At 42.7% G+C, this 13,955-nt stretch overlaps 2 protein-coding genes across 3 annotated transcripts; one reads left to right on the top strand and one right to left on the bottom strand.

Moving 5' to 3' along the window:
- Window positions 1–155: 155 nt before the first annotated feature.
- Window positions 156–5,801, bottom strand: dhrs4 (dehydrogenase/reductase (SDR family) member 4). Of its 2 annotated transcripts, none has more exons than XM_079257417.1 (9): window positions 5,744–5,801; window positions 4,626–4,741; window positions 4,238–4,415; window positions 2,977–3,078; window positions 2,786–2,856; window positions 2,626–2,677; window positions 2,332–2,466; window positions 1,826–1,881; window positions 156–1,715 (listed from the first exon to the last, which is right to left on the bottom strand). In XM_079257417.1, exons 2-9 carry the CDS (start codon window positions 4,733–4,735, stop codon window positions 1,601–1,603), a joined length of 819 nt encoding a protein of 272 aa, XP_079113543.1. In that variant the 5' UTR covers window positions 4,736–4,741; window positions 5,744–5,801; the 3' UTR covers window positions 156–1,600. The 2 variants fall into 2 exon arrangements, with proteins under 2 accessions (XP_079113543.1, XP_079113542.1); XM_079257416.1 differs by lacking the exon at window positions 5,744–5,801 and adding an exon at window positions 4,871–4,963.
- On the top strand, window positions 5,447–13,464 carry efs (embryonal Fyn-associated substrate). The gene is made up of 8 exons (XM_079257415.1): window positions 5,447–5,499; window positions 6,003–6,200; window positions 6,987–8,315; window positions 8,592–8,711; window positions 10,020–10,952; window positions 11,031–11,102; window positions 12,832–13,047; window positions 13,154–13,464. The coding sequence occupies exons 2-8, from the start codon at window positions 6,189–6,191 to the stop codon at window positions 13,337–13,339; spliced, it is 2,868 nt and encodes a 955-aa protein (XP_079113541.1). The 5' UTR covers window positions 5,447–5,499; window positions 6,003–6,188; the 3' UTR covers window positions 13,340–13,464.
- Window positions 13,465–13,955: the final 491 nt, after the last annotated feature.

Here is a 13,955-nt window from a genome sequence, read left to right on the forward strand (position 1 = left end):
AGAAAAATCAGCTCATTACGCTCACGTGTTCAGTAAATGGATTTTACTAGTTAAGCTGTATGTAGCTGAGTAAGCTTGACATTCAGATGCTGTCAAAGAAGGCAGCTTGCGTGGAAATCGTCCATCTACAAACCACAAACTCAAAAAAGTTGCAACAAAAGCTAAATTGGTTTAGCAGATGCTTTATGATAATTAGAAATGTTCATAAACCTTGAAATTGGATGCAAGAAGCAAACGCATAAATCTGACATGGTGGCATATTTGCTGTTGCGTTACCCTAATCTTTATTTTGATTAAACTTTTTGTTCATTTGAAAGCTAAAGATGCTAACTCGTACTTTTCTGTGTCTGTTCTTGCTGAACTACAGTCTGTTATTAATCATCTGATTCTCCTTATAAAGCTCTTTACATTGGAAGAGACAGATATGGACAGCAGGTATGAGCACACATTCTGTGAAGCCAATGTGTTGGACGTTATGCAGAACTAAAGACCTCCCTGGAAAAAGTCGTCACCTTTATGGTAATATATGTCTACAAAAGCCATGCCGCTGCATCAATGGTCCCTTTAAATACAGGCACATAACACACACTTCTTAAGCAAGCTGAGATCTTTTAACGTCTGCACCAAGATGTTGCATATCTTCTATAAGTCTGTTGTGGAGAGTGCAGTCAGCTTTGCAGCATCTGCTGGGGTAGTAGCATCAGAACCAGAGACTTGAAGAGAATCAACAAACTGATCAAGAAAGCTGCTTCTGTGCTTGGAGTAACTCTGGAGCCGCTGGAACTGATTGTCCAAAGAAGAATGCTGCACAAGCTGATGGAAGATGATGGAGGATTCTTCACACCCTCTCCACAACACAGGGATGAAACAACAAAGTGTGTTCAGTGAGAGGCTTCTTCAGGTCCAATGCAAGACTGAAAAATACAGAAGATCATTCCTGCCAGCAGCCATCAGCCTCCGGAACAAGACCTCCTCAAGTTAATTATTATAGACTACAATATTGAATTTCCCTTTGGGGATTAATAAAATATTTTTCATTTCATTTCATAACCCGTTTCATGGTTAATTATCATACACAAACCACCATGGATGTTGCCTTTTGGACCTTTCACTACCATTCTAAATGGTTTAACCTTTCCCCCCCCCAATAAGTAGCTTAAAAACAGACTAATCTGATCACAAGATATATGTTCACTGTCCTTCTGTCCATCTAAGATGAGCTTGTGTCCAGAAAATTGGGCAGTTTTACTGAGATTTTTCCAAACTACCAAAATTTCTTAACATTTTTAGGTTTTGCAGGGTTTAATAAGATTAAACAACAACATGGCAATTTTGCATTGAGACATTTTTTTTCCCTGTCTAAGGTACAGGTTATTTAAGGCATATTAAGTTCTTTGAGGTTTTGGGCCTGCTGCTTCGGTCGGCTGTCTACTCCACGTCTCACCGAAGGGGCCTCAAAACTAAAAGACAAAAAACTAAATCACATTTTAAGCTTTTGCCGCATTAAAAAAAATTAAACATATCCTTTCTGGAAACGAGATTTACAGAATCAGCAATAATCTGGATAGAAACATAATAAAATGTAAATTATTCTGATCCTTTAGAGTCGACATCCCATCCCTCCAGTCACTGTGATGGTCTCTCCTGTGATGTAGGAAGCCTCTTCAGAGCACAGGAATGCAATCACCCCTCCAATCTCCTCTGGGTCTCCAATTCTGAATAACATATAAACGCACTTTGAGAAATCTAACATTTAGGAATTACTCATATGTTGTGTAAAAGCACAGAAAATAAAGGTGATAAACTTTTATTTCACAAACTTTACCTTTTAATACTAAGCTGCTTTTTAAACTCATCAACGATGTCTTCGTTTTGCCACAACTGGAACAAAGAGAAGTATGAACTTGGACAGGTAGGCATGGGGAGGAGGGGATATTTAAGAAGCTCTGAATGTGAAGTGGATGTTGTTGCCAGACAGCCTGATATGAGACTTTCAGAAACTCCTGATCTATTAGGATTTTCACACCCAATCATCTCTAAGGTTTACAGAGAATGGCCGGAAAAAAAAACAGGAAATATCCAATGAATCACAACTGCCTGGCAAAAAGTCAGAGGAAAATGTGCAGACGAGTTGGAGATGATAGAAAGGCAACAGGTAACTGTGTGATGCCATCATGTCAATATGGACCAAAATCTCTAAGGAACATTTCCAACACTTTGTGGAAAATGAAGGCAGTTCTGAAGACAAAAGAGTGTCCAACCTGGAACTAGCAAGGTTTACCTATTAAAGTACCCTGTGAGTGTGTACTCATGCTTAAGAACTCTCCTCACCGCAGAGCTGAAGCGAGTCTTGATGATTCCAGGGGCAACACAGTTCACCCTTATGTTGCTCTGAGCCAACTCAGGAGCAAGCGCCCGGGTTAAACCCAGCAGGGCCGTCTTACTCACACTGTAAGGGCCCAAGGCCTGCAGGTACAGAGTCCATGTTTTAATTCAACCCATATGTCCTGAATTAAAGGACATTTAACATATTAATGTTTAATTCACATACATAAATGCTATGTGTAACATTTCAAATAAACTGATCCTTTATATAGTTGGTGTTTTATGTATCGTCTTACTGACCTGCATAGGTTGATATCCAGCCACAGATGACACAAATATTACATTCCCCCCCCTAAAAGCAAAACATGTACAGATCAAAACAGTCACAAACCAACAGTGAAGGGTTTTATGGTCAGTCCTTTGGGTCTGACCAATTATTGCAATCTGGCTTGTCACTCACCCCCTCTTCACCATGTGAGGCATCACCAACTTAGTCAGGAGGAAAGCTGATTTCACATTTACAGCCAGGATCTAGAAGAAACATAGAAATGTTAACACTGCGCACTATACACTGAAATAGTCTCTTCTTAAAAGGCAGAAGGAGCCTGAAATGTTTCGCTAAATTTGACAGATTCTGGTTTGTGAATGCACCTTATCCCACACATCCTCTGTGGAGTCCATGATGTTTCCGAAGAAAGGGTTAACTGCTGCATTGGACACGAGGATGTCAATGCCCCCACACTGATCCAGAGCCTGGGCCAAACAGAGACTGAACTTCTGAGTTAGGTTGAAACAAATCATGCAAAATACAAGTCACACATACTGATAAAATGAGAAATCAGTCACTGACGACCTGATGAGAGGGTGAAGAGAAGATGATGTTGAACCAAAGTGGAAACTGTTGCAAAAATACATTTTTCAGTGACAGATAAACAAACTGTCTATAATTGCAAACCCAGAAGACGGTACTCTGCTGAGTCCAAAAGCATGACAAAAAATACTTAATAAGGCACAAAATGAAGCCCAGAATAAGACTAAAAGCCTGTAGGAATCAATGGGAGATGGTTGCCATCTCTACTTTATGAGTCTACCATACACACATCATTTAAAAGGCATAGTTTCCATGTGGAAAGATGCTTTTTCCACGGAAGGACTCCATGGAGAAAGCTACTGCTTTCCAAGACAAACTAAACTGAAGGCTTGAAGGCTTTCCAAAGTACACCTTAACACACCACAATACTTCTGAGAAAACATTTATAAGATGCCAAAACTAAGGTAGAAAGCAGACTGAAGCACAAGGAGAGGCTTCCGCACGTTTTCCATACAAAAACAAGAAATAGTGCAAAGGTAAACAAGTAAAGTAGAAGAAATCTGCACGACTCGCTATTATCCCACTCTACAGAATAATATCAAAGAGGTAGAAGCTAGTGCAGCAAGAAAAAGACCTTTAACATGATTGCAAAAATGTGCTCTTTCCCCCCCATCAGGCCCAGACCCAACAAGAGATCCTGTGTAATGACTTCAACAGAAATGTTCACAGCAGACAACAGAAAAATGCAGATGAAAAGAAACAAGACTTAAAGGAGGGAAAAGTTCGAAATCCCTCCTGGTCTGTCTGCAACCACAGGAAATGTTTGAGGGTACTGAGGCAAAAAGACATTCAACCAGTCATTAAATCCAATGGTTTACTCACTTTTTCCATCACTAATGTTGACATTTCGTGGTAATGTTATGAGAAAAATATTAAAAGATATAATTGCATGTGTCCTGTTGCTCTGAGCATATTGTCTTTATTTCCTTTAAACCTGTGAGTTTGATCAAAATCCCATCACATTTTATGGCCAGTTAATGCAGAAATCTAGTAATCCCACACTACATCTCTGGATCTTTTGAGGGACACAAAGGAACTTACCACTTGGACCAGTTTCTCCCTGTCCTCTCCCTTGCCAACATTGCAAGTGGTTCCAGTCACTTGGATGCTCTGGCTCTGAAGCAATGCCACTGTCCTGTCAACGTTGGCCTGCCGTCGGCTGCTCACAACCACATGGGCCCCCCTTTTACCCAGAGCCTGAGCTGCAGCTAGTCCAATCCTGAGGAAAGGTGGAAATGGGTATAAATGAATAAAATAGAATAGATCCTGTCCAATATTATCCTTGTTTGTATTTTACCAACACATAAACCTGAAAATGAATGAATATACACTAATTTTGTACAACAGTGTGATAATAGCTGATCACATTTTGTCCTTCAGAGAAGGTTTTTGGACATTTTACAGCAGTAAAAAACAATGTGTTTCTCACCCATCAGTGGAGGCAGTGACTATGGCTACCTTCCCAGAAAGACTGCTTTGAGACATACTTCTTTGCCCAGCAACAAGATTTATCTTGAGAAACCTAAAAGCACTCCTCATAATCACCTATGGTGAGAAAATAAAGACAAGCTTATTTTCTGCAAACACCTCTTAAGTAGGGCAGAGGTCAAGTACTGCAACAGAATTAGTGGACAAGCCATTATTAGTCAGAAAAAGTTAATATGATTATCTCACCATGCAGCTCACGCCGATTTATACTCAAGATTGAAAGAAGGTTTTTGATAAACGACTATAAACTGTGTTGCTTTTGAACCTTTGACTCGTTCTATATTTAGTTGTTTCCGGGTAAACATCCCGCTGTCAGAATAAAATCCTCCAACAAGTCTCTTTCATTTACCATGGTCTTAATTCGTTGTTTAACCCTGTGCGATGACAAAAAGCTTTTGAATTTGTTGAAACAAAAAGTTACAAAACAACTGCTACCATCAACAGTCGCAGAATAATGCAATTGTATTTTTTTTTTCAGCACGGGAGGATGAGTTATTTGATGAACGAGCGCGCACAGACGTACCTAAACGCACCCATAACAATGGGCCAATCACAAAAGCTGTGTGCTTCACGCTGCATCTGACTGTGCGATTTAACATAGACTGGATGGGTCTAATCTACGGTGCTAACGATAGTTCTTTGCTTTAAGGATCAGCGAAGTGTACTTGCGCCGCTGAGGACGCGGGTAGAATTTTGTTGTCATCAAAGATGATTAAACGCCAATGGCCTCGAATTTTCATGCTTGAAAAGAAGTAATTACACATATCATTGACTGTCGTCGATGGGAAGTTTAGTTTCCATAAGAGCAAAGCAAGGTAATTATTTCATGGTGGTCGTTTTGTGTTGTAATGTTGACTGGGAAAAAGCTCGGCTCTTTGATTTTTAGCCATTGTGTTGAACTGAGATTCAGCAGCAGCGAGAGTCGTTATGGATAAGTAGCGTTAACACAATGTTAGCTCACGTTATCGAGTCAGCTAGTATTAGCATCAAGGCCGCCACACGAAAACCAGTTTTCTTATTAGCTGCATGTAACAAACATTATTATTTATCCTGGCTTACGGTCGCGCGCACGAACAGATGCACGTGAAAACGAGCTCACACATCTTACTGATGCTAAGCTAACTATCGCTGGTTGAACGGGTTGCTTCTAACGTAACGTAATACTGGGCGTGGAAAGTAAAAGACAGGTGTTGCCTCTGCCTGTCCACTTTGTTTTAAATTTCATTTGCGTGTTGAAACGTTTACGTTGAGGCAGCATAACCGGTTGCTATACCAGTATTGCCTGTGATCATATAATAAAAAAGCGCATGGTTTGCAGATCCGCTTGAAGACTGGTACGACGAGGCAGCCTGATCTAGAGATGTGTCCTGCCCAGAGCCAGCTGTGCCGCGGCACTGGATCTCTCTGCCTGCTAACACATCTGTGAGAACCACAGCTGATCTACATGGGTGACCCCGACTGATCCGGATGCTTTCTCAGAGACCTAACTGATAACCTTGCAGCAATGTCTGTTTCTGTGAGTACTGTGACCGTCTCTTTGTATGCATGAACAGTCATTAACCTCATTTGGTTGTATCACTATCATTTGAAAGTGTGTTTAAAACTAACTTGATGTATATTATATAGTCGATTTTTATATTTCTGACGCAGTTCTCATTTTTATCAGCATTGCCTTCATCACTGTCCCTGGGGGTGTGGGGGACCCACATGGCTCACTAGAGCCTTTCCAGCCCCACGGGGGGGGGGGGGGGTTTAAAAAATGGAAATGAAAGGAGGTCTGACTCTCTGGCTTTGGGTTGGCAATTAAACCCTAAACAGCAAGGGACAGATGTGGCCCTTATCCCCTCCCCCCACCCTCTCATGCTGCTCATTACCATTAAGCCTCTATGTCCATTTGATCATTGATCCTCCCTGACTGTGCTTCTTTCTTTTTTTTTTTTTGGCATGATTACTTACCCAGCTGGGAATTTTAAAATAAACATGACACAATCTCTTGCATTTTTAATCTTTTTTCTTTCTGTTGTTCACCAATCTTCCCCTTGAGATGTCTCACATCTTTGAGATCCCCCCCATCTACTCCTGTTCACCCTCCATTTAACAGCTCTAAACAACCAACCCTTTTTCTTCTCCTGACTTGGCAGTCCCATTTCAATGTGCTTGTTTGTTTGTGGTGTGAAGATAGGGAGATGGAGTGTGTAGGTTTAGGCTGCTGATTTAGAAAAATATCTTTTCACAAGGCTTTTTTGGTGTTTAAATGGCTGAACCAATTGCTAATAGTAATGCTAACTCTCCTCTTTTTCAGACGGTTTTGGCAAAGGCACTGTTTGACAACACAGCGGAAAGCGCAGATGAGTTGGCTTTCCGGAAGGGGGACATCCTCATGGTTCTTGAACAGGAGGGGACTAGTGGGCCGGGCTGGTGGCTCTGCTCCCTGCACGGTAGACAGGGGATTGCTCCTGCTAACCGCCTTCGACTCCTGCAGACCGCCCCCCCTTCAGGATCAGATCCTTGTCCTGGGCAAAATGAAGACTCAGTCTACCTGTCTCCTGGTCTTCCTTTGGCCAGGACTGGTGTTAGCAGTAGCACAGATGATATAGATGGAGTCTATCGTTCCCCACCAGTTGCTGGAGAAGGACGTGGAGGAGCCTCTCGGACAGGGGAGTTACGTAGAGTAGAGGGTGGTCGTCCACGCTCCCACTCTAGTTCTGGCACTCGGCCCAGACCAGACTGGGATATTGGATTGGTGGGACGCCCACGCTCGCCCTCTCTAAGGGGACGGGGCAAAGAAATGACAGGAACAATTTATCAGATGCCCGTAAGTCCAATGCCTTCTAAAGCTCCGCATGTCAGGCAACCTGGAGTTCTCTTGGCTTCAGAGTCTGTGTACCTTTCCCCCGCTGGAGTACCAGGAGCACCTGATGAACCAGAAGACACTACTTATCTTGTCCCCAGAGAAACACTAACAACTCAGACAGATGACTGTTACTTGGTGCCAAAAGGTACACCCCTTGCAAGTGAGGATGTTTACCAGTCTCCAACAGGTAGAGCCCTGGCAAGTGCTCTCTGTTCTAATGGTCCCTCTGTAATCAGTGGAACCAACGAGCCCAAAGTGAGCCAGGGCACACCTGTGATGTACCAAACGCCCACCCCCATTGGGGCAAGCTTGCATAGGCCATCGGCTACAGCTCTGGCCCACCAACACCCATCTCCGTTAACCCCTGCCCAAGCATCTCCTCGAGCCCTGCTCAAGGGAGTTCCACAAAACCCTGCCGTTGTCAGAGGCAAACCCGGCTTGGCTTGTCATCGGGGGTCTCCCTTGTTGATCCGAGCAGGGCAGGTCAGAGCTCCAGGATCACCTAATTTTGCCCGCAAGCCTCCTCCACCAGCACCACCGGTGAGAGGAGTCACCAGGAAAGATGCACAACAAGCTGCAGCGTCATCGGCCGACTGTAACTCTGTCCCCAAACCTGCCACACAGGCGGCTCAAACAGGCCTGCAGCCAGAAGGGGATAAACAGAAGGGAACTCCCCAGAGGAAAGACGAAATGATAAGCAATGGCCTGGACAAAAACGCCATTGTGCAGAACAAAAGTGGGGAAAATCACAATTACTCAGATGCTGTGGATGACCAGGTACATAAGTGTAATGGTTTCTTTGTTTAGTTCTCCATATTATATTCATTTAAAGCTAATTTTACAAGGCTGTTTGAGAAGGGTTATTAAAATGGGAACCAGTTTTTATATTGTTTGTAGTTACACATTTTGGAAGAGTTTTAACACTTTTGTTTTATTCCTGTATAGTATTCAGGCAGGTTGTCATGGTTACAGCAAGCTTTTTGGGACAGTATAAAGTTAACTATCATGTAAATTCACCATCATAATTTTGACTATCTTTGGATGCTGTGGTAGGTGTATGATACCCCTCCCAGTGGCAGGTGGCAGCGACCAGTCCCATCTGCCCCTGGTGGTGACGATGGCATCTATGACACCCCTCGTAGTCTCCCCCCTCAAGCTGACTGTGAAACTGAGGTAAACATAGCTCCTTTAAGTTTGCACTGTTTCACTACGTTTATGCAAACTTTTTTCTTTACTTATCAACTGATACGTCAGAGTTTTAAGTTGCAGTTTACTGTACAACAATTAGTATTTGAGGAACTGATATGCAGTTCGGAAACTTAATATTTTCCCCTCGGTTTGGTGCTACAACTGTACAAGGCTGTTGGAAAACAGCTGATTTCATGACTATTTTCAATGGATCACTTTGTTTTTTTGGACCTTGTACCAACGTCCTGTCATTGGTTGGTTGTTTAAAAATCCTGTGGCTGAAAGACGCAGACCAAAATCACCCTAAACACAGCTAGACAAAAAAAAAACAATGAAGGTAGAGGTTAACAGAAGTGTGTCTTCAGAGAAATACACACCTTCTCTTAAAGTCACCTTTGAGACTTAACGGAGAGAGACCACCATCATGTTTATATCCTAATGTACATTGTTCTCAGTATTCCCTTGTTTATTTGTTTATTTGTTTTCAATAAAACCCATTTTTCTGTCAACAATATTTCCAAAGAGCTGCAATGTCATATGTACATTATCAGGCTTGATATCATCATCTTGGTTACAAGGTATTTGTTTTCGCATTGGGGATCTTCAATGAAATTTTTATTTTCCATTCCATTAACACGTAATTTGCTGAAATCGCTCAAAATAATTTGAAAACTCTAGTTCCTGTGTGTACAAGCAAAGTAATTCACGACCAAGAGATGGCTATCTGAAACCCTGCAACCATTTCTTTGCACATTCTGTTATTGGTCTGTCTCCCTGCCCCCTCCAAGGCAAAGCCACACCTGTCTCTGTCTTGCTGTGGGAGCTCGTCTATCCAGTCCAAATGTTGTTTCTATTTTTTCCCTGGTCACACCCAATTGTGAGGGCCATACTGCGGGTGTCCAACCACCATCCTTGCCCCAGTGGTCTCCCCTTTAATCTTGAAAATGTGTGCCAGCTGTTGGAGTGTGTTCTCCTCTCAGCCTGCAGTGACTGTATGTGCGTTTTAGACACACTTTGATGTTAAGAGTTACAAACGTATCTCACCCTCTGGTGGTCAGCAACTCTTTGTTGCATGTATTTACAGATTTCAGGTGGGCTTTTTTTTTTTCTTTTTTTTTTTTTTTCTCCAGATCCAATTATTTTAAATTAAGTTGTTAGACGTCCACGGTCACTATGGAACAGGAATTATACAGATTTTGGTCATGGGGTGGTCTTATGAATGTTAAAGAAATAATTTTCCCTTAAAGAGTCACCCAGTGGTGAAAGCATCTGCTTATTTCTCCTTCTGTGTAGGTTTATGATGTTCCCACTATCACTCTGACCATGCCCACATCAGATGTCCAGTCTGATGAAGTTGATGAAGTCTACAGTGTCCCTACACTGCCTGGTGTCCCTCTGGCACCAGCGGAGTCCACCGCCAGCCTGTCTGTCGACGAGGTTACCCAGGTCTGCTGCATCCCTGGAACCGAGAAACGAGCCAGCAGTGGCGATCAAAGACGGGATTCTTCCGAGCCCGACTGTGGCATCTATGACATGCCGGCTCTTATTGTAGAAGTCCTTCCTCATTCCTCATCCTCCTCTTCCACATCCACTCGGCGCCTCTCTGTCTCCAGTAACGGGTCGGGTGACGTGCAGTGGCGAGCGTCCCTTTCCAGTCTCGTCCAGTCAGTGCTGAGCACAGCTTCCGGCTCGGCCACCGCTCTGTCATCGCGGGACTTGGCCACCTCACTGGCTGAGATCTTGTCCACCTGGAAAGCCAGTCATTCAGGTGACCCTCCCCCGCCACTTCAACAGGCTTGGGCCCGTCTATCGGACCTGCTCCCGGCATTATCCGCCATTGGGAATGCTCCTCCATCTGAAGGGCTCTTGTCGCTGGTCCAGATTTCTCTTGAGGAGAGCTCCCTCCTCCTGCAGGCTCAGACACGGCCTCGCCTTCCCTCACAAGAATCGTTGTCACGAAGGCCTCTGCCGGCTATTCCGGCGCCTGATGGGAAGTCATCTGGAGGTGGAATGGGGTCCCGTAAAGGTAGCTGGATCCAGGAAAGACCCCTGCCTCCAACCCCTCAGCCTGCCTTTCCCTTGACCTCTGCTCCAACCAGTGTGACTCTCACAGTGGGACCTGTTAATGGAGAAGATGACCCCAGTAATGAGTATGCTGGGATTGGTTTGACTCCAATCCCAGCTCCAGTACCTACTGGGGACAGTGTTGGATATGTCAAGCTCCAGGTCAGCACACATTGTAGTAAAATTTCAAAAACCTGTGTTATGTTTTATTGGTACTGAGTATTGTGTCTTCCACTCCAGGGTAAACCTGAACCGCCTCCCGAAGCCCAGACTGAAAACGGACAGACACAATCGATCACTGCAGAGCCAAGAGTGAGTCCTGTTTATTTTATATTTTCAGCTTCACATGCAGTTCTTTCTGTCTCTCTGCAGGCTGTAATGGAAAAATTTGTATTGCGCTGAAAAACAAACAGTAACTTCACACAGATGGGTCACTGATTCACTCCCTGTGGACAGTGCACTTTGTTTACTAGTAGTGAGCCACTACTGTGACTCATTAATCAAGCCTCAGGGAGCCATTTGGATCCCAGTGTGGTCAAAACACGCTCGGTGTTTACCCAGAATTCTCTGTCTTTATGTGCAGTTCAGCCCTGTTGCTTTTGTGTAAGGACACATCGGTGTTGTGAAGGAATGTGTTTATAATTTTAAAGCAGTCATATGTTTTTGTCAGAGTCCAGTTTCAGTATCTTAAGTCAGCCGTCTGCATCAGAGTGAGGTCACATATTTTTTACCCACTCAGTCTACACTTTTTCTTCTCATTGCGAAGCTCTTTGTCATAGCAACAAGAAGTCACTTGTGCTTCTCAACAATCTGTCCTTACATAGGAAGGAGGCTGCAGGACAATAAGTGACAGCAAAAGCACAGTCATTCCTTCAGCAGTGGCTCTTGGTTTGATTCACAGTATGCAGTTGTGCTTTTCTTTCTTTTTCTTTTACAATTTGACTGCATATGTTTTAAATGAAGCCATTGAGACGTGATGTAACAGATGAGTAATACATTTTCAGCCATGCAGTGAACTGTGGGAAATAACTTTTAGTCTGTGTTTTATTAATGTGTAGATAACAGTGATTGTTAGCTGGTTTCATCTTCTCAAATGAGACATACAGCTTTTTGTACTTCGGATTTCCAGAAGAATATTGACGGATTAGCCAGAAAGTTTTATGGCACATGACATATAGTCCAAGTTACAATAGACGTGGATGACTTTTGAGTTTGATCCTTGTTGTTTGTCTTTCTTGTTCAAATTTCCAGTGTATGAATATTGCACTTGTGTTTATTTATTTATTCAAGAGGAAAAAAATCAGAGGAAGCTCTCTTTACCTCTGTTTATCTTTAATACATGGTAAAGACAGTTATTGAAGATTTGTGTATTTTGTTCACTAAAAGTAATGACATACAGGAGATAGGGATGTGTGTAAGTTTTTATTTGACTTGGTTACTCTATATGTGGTTGGGTTGGCTTTCCTAACCCAGACCTGAGGTTCCCCAGCTGGATAACTTTGGCCAAATTGTGCCAGAATAGAAATTTCTTAGACCTTTATCTGAAATGTCTGTATTTTAAATCTCTCTCATTTTGTTTTGCTTTGCTTTATCAGAGTTTAGTTTGGCAGAGATAATGTTCACATATTGTGCTTATTTGATAACGGCTTACAGCTAGAGCTGCATATAAAAAGGGATATTTATAGCCAGTTTGAAAATGTTTGGGTATTGTTTTTTAAGGGAAGCCTGAAGCCTTTAAACTGAGGTATGAGCCATTTTAATTTAACTTTTATTTGTAAAAAAAACGTATTTTCACATAGGAAATTTCACAAGTGTCATCTTTACTATGACTCCCACAGTATTCAACTAGACCTTGTGGTTTCAAATATATACTTTTTAAATTATGAATAACATTTTTTTTTTTAAAGATGAGGCCTAAAACATTGGCAAAAAAGAACTTCATTTGGGCTTTTCCAAAAAAAAAAAAAATAATAATAATAATTAAAGTTTTCCTGTGCCGTTTACTCCATCCTCTCTTCTTCTGGTGTCTCTCTCCCTGCAGGACTCGGAGCTGCTTTCCTTTTACTCCTCTCAGAGCCTTGCCCACCTCTCCTGCCTCGCGGAAGCCATCGAGGTGCTCCTCAGCAGCGTGCAAGGGAACCAGCCACCTCGCATCTTTGTTGCCAGAGGAAAAAGCCTCATTGTGACCGCACACAAACTAGTGTTCATCGGGGACACACTCTCCCGCCTTCTCACTTCTGCAGACCTCCGGGCCAAAGTATGCAGAAACGTTCCTGCACGCAGTGAATTTTTAGAGAGAGAAAAAAAAAAGAAGTATAAAAGCTGTATTTTCAGTGACGTTTTATGTCTTTTCTCTACCTTAGATTACAACTTCTGGGGGGAGACTTTGCCAGGCTTTAAAAGCAGTTGTCGTGGCAACAAAGGGTGCTGCACAAAACTACCCGTCAGTAACCGCCAACCAGGAGATGATTGACCGTGTTGCTGAGCTCTCCCATCAAGCCGCTGGCTTCTCCACACTGCTGCAGCGCCTGGCAGAAATATCATCGTGATATTTCATATAACTTGCGTAAAACCATTGTTTACACTACACCTACATTTTCTTTCTCTTTGAAATGCCTTATTTGTCCTCACACACTCTTCGTTTTCCTTATGCCTGACTGGGATCAAAGCTGAATCCTGCAAGAAGTGCTTTCCCACATTGCAGCTTTTACCAAGCTGGGTTTTGACTGTTGGTTCTGTCCTCAAAGAGTGTGTTGTTTGCCTTTTTGTTTATACAATGACCTATATACTTTGATGCCAGGCACACTTGTTTTTGTAAGTGTTAACTTATTGAATATTTGAAACCCCCTCTGTGGGTTGTGTCCGTGCGGACTGTTTATTTTGGGAGCTTTACTTTAATATGCTTGCCATATTTCCTTTTCTTCTCACATGATAGCTATTTCTCTTCCTTCCTCTATTTATTTAGCCAGCTCCTACCCCCAGTTCCAAAAATAGTGCAAGCCTTAACATCCTGGTTCTGGCCCACTTTTTAACAGATACCTGAAAGGCCTTTTTGTTATCATTCTGAAGCCGCATGTTGAGAGTTTTGTGCTTTATATGAGAGAAATTTAATAGCGAGTGAAGTGCTGTAGGAAAGTCCCCCCATATTCCATCCTTGAAATGTGC

Source organism: Telmatherina bonti (assembly GCF_933228915.1).
Source record: "Telmatherina bonti genome assembly, chromosome: 18".
Taxonomy (NCBI): Eukaryota; Metazoa; Chordata; class Actinopteri; order Atheriniformes; family Telmatherinidae; genus Telmatherina; species Telmatherina bonti.

Bases quoted from the DNA above. Each gene is read 5' to 3' on its own strand.
- dhrs4 (XM_079257416.1), bottom strand. The intron at 3,079-4,237 runs GTAAGTTCCTTT...TGTTTGGCCCAG, and splicing joins GGGAGAAACTGGTCCAAGTG to GCTCTGGATCAGTGTGGGGG. The intron at 2,857-2,976 runs GTGCATTCACAA...TGTTTCTTCTAG, and splicing joins CAGAGGATGTGTGGGATAAG to ATCCTGGCTGTAAATGTGAA.
- efs (XM_079257415.1), top strand. The intron at 8,316-8,591 runs GTACATAAGTGT...ATGCTGTGGTAG, and splicing joins CAGATGCTGTGGATGACCAG to GTGTATGATACCCCTCCCAG. The intron at 8,712-10,019 runs GTAAACATAGCT...CCTTCTGTGTAG, and splicing joins AAGCTGACTGTGAAACTGAG to GTTTATGATGTTCCCACTAT.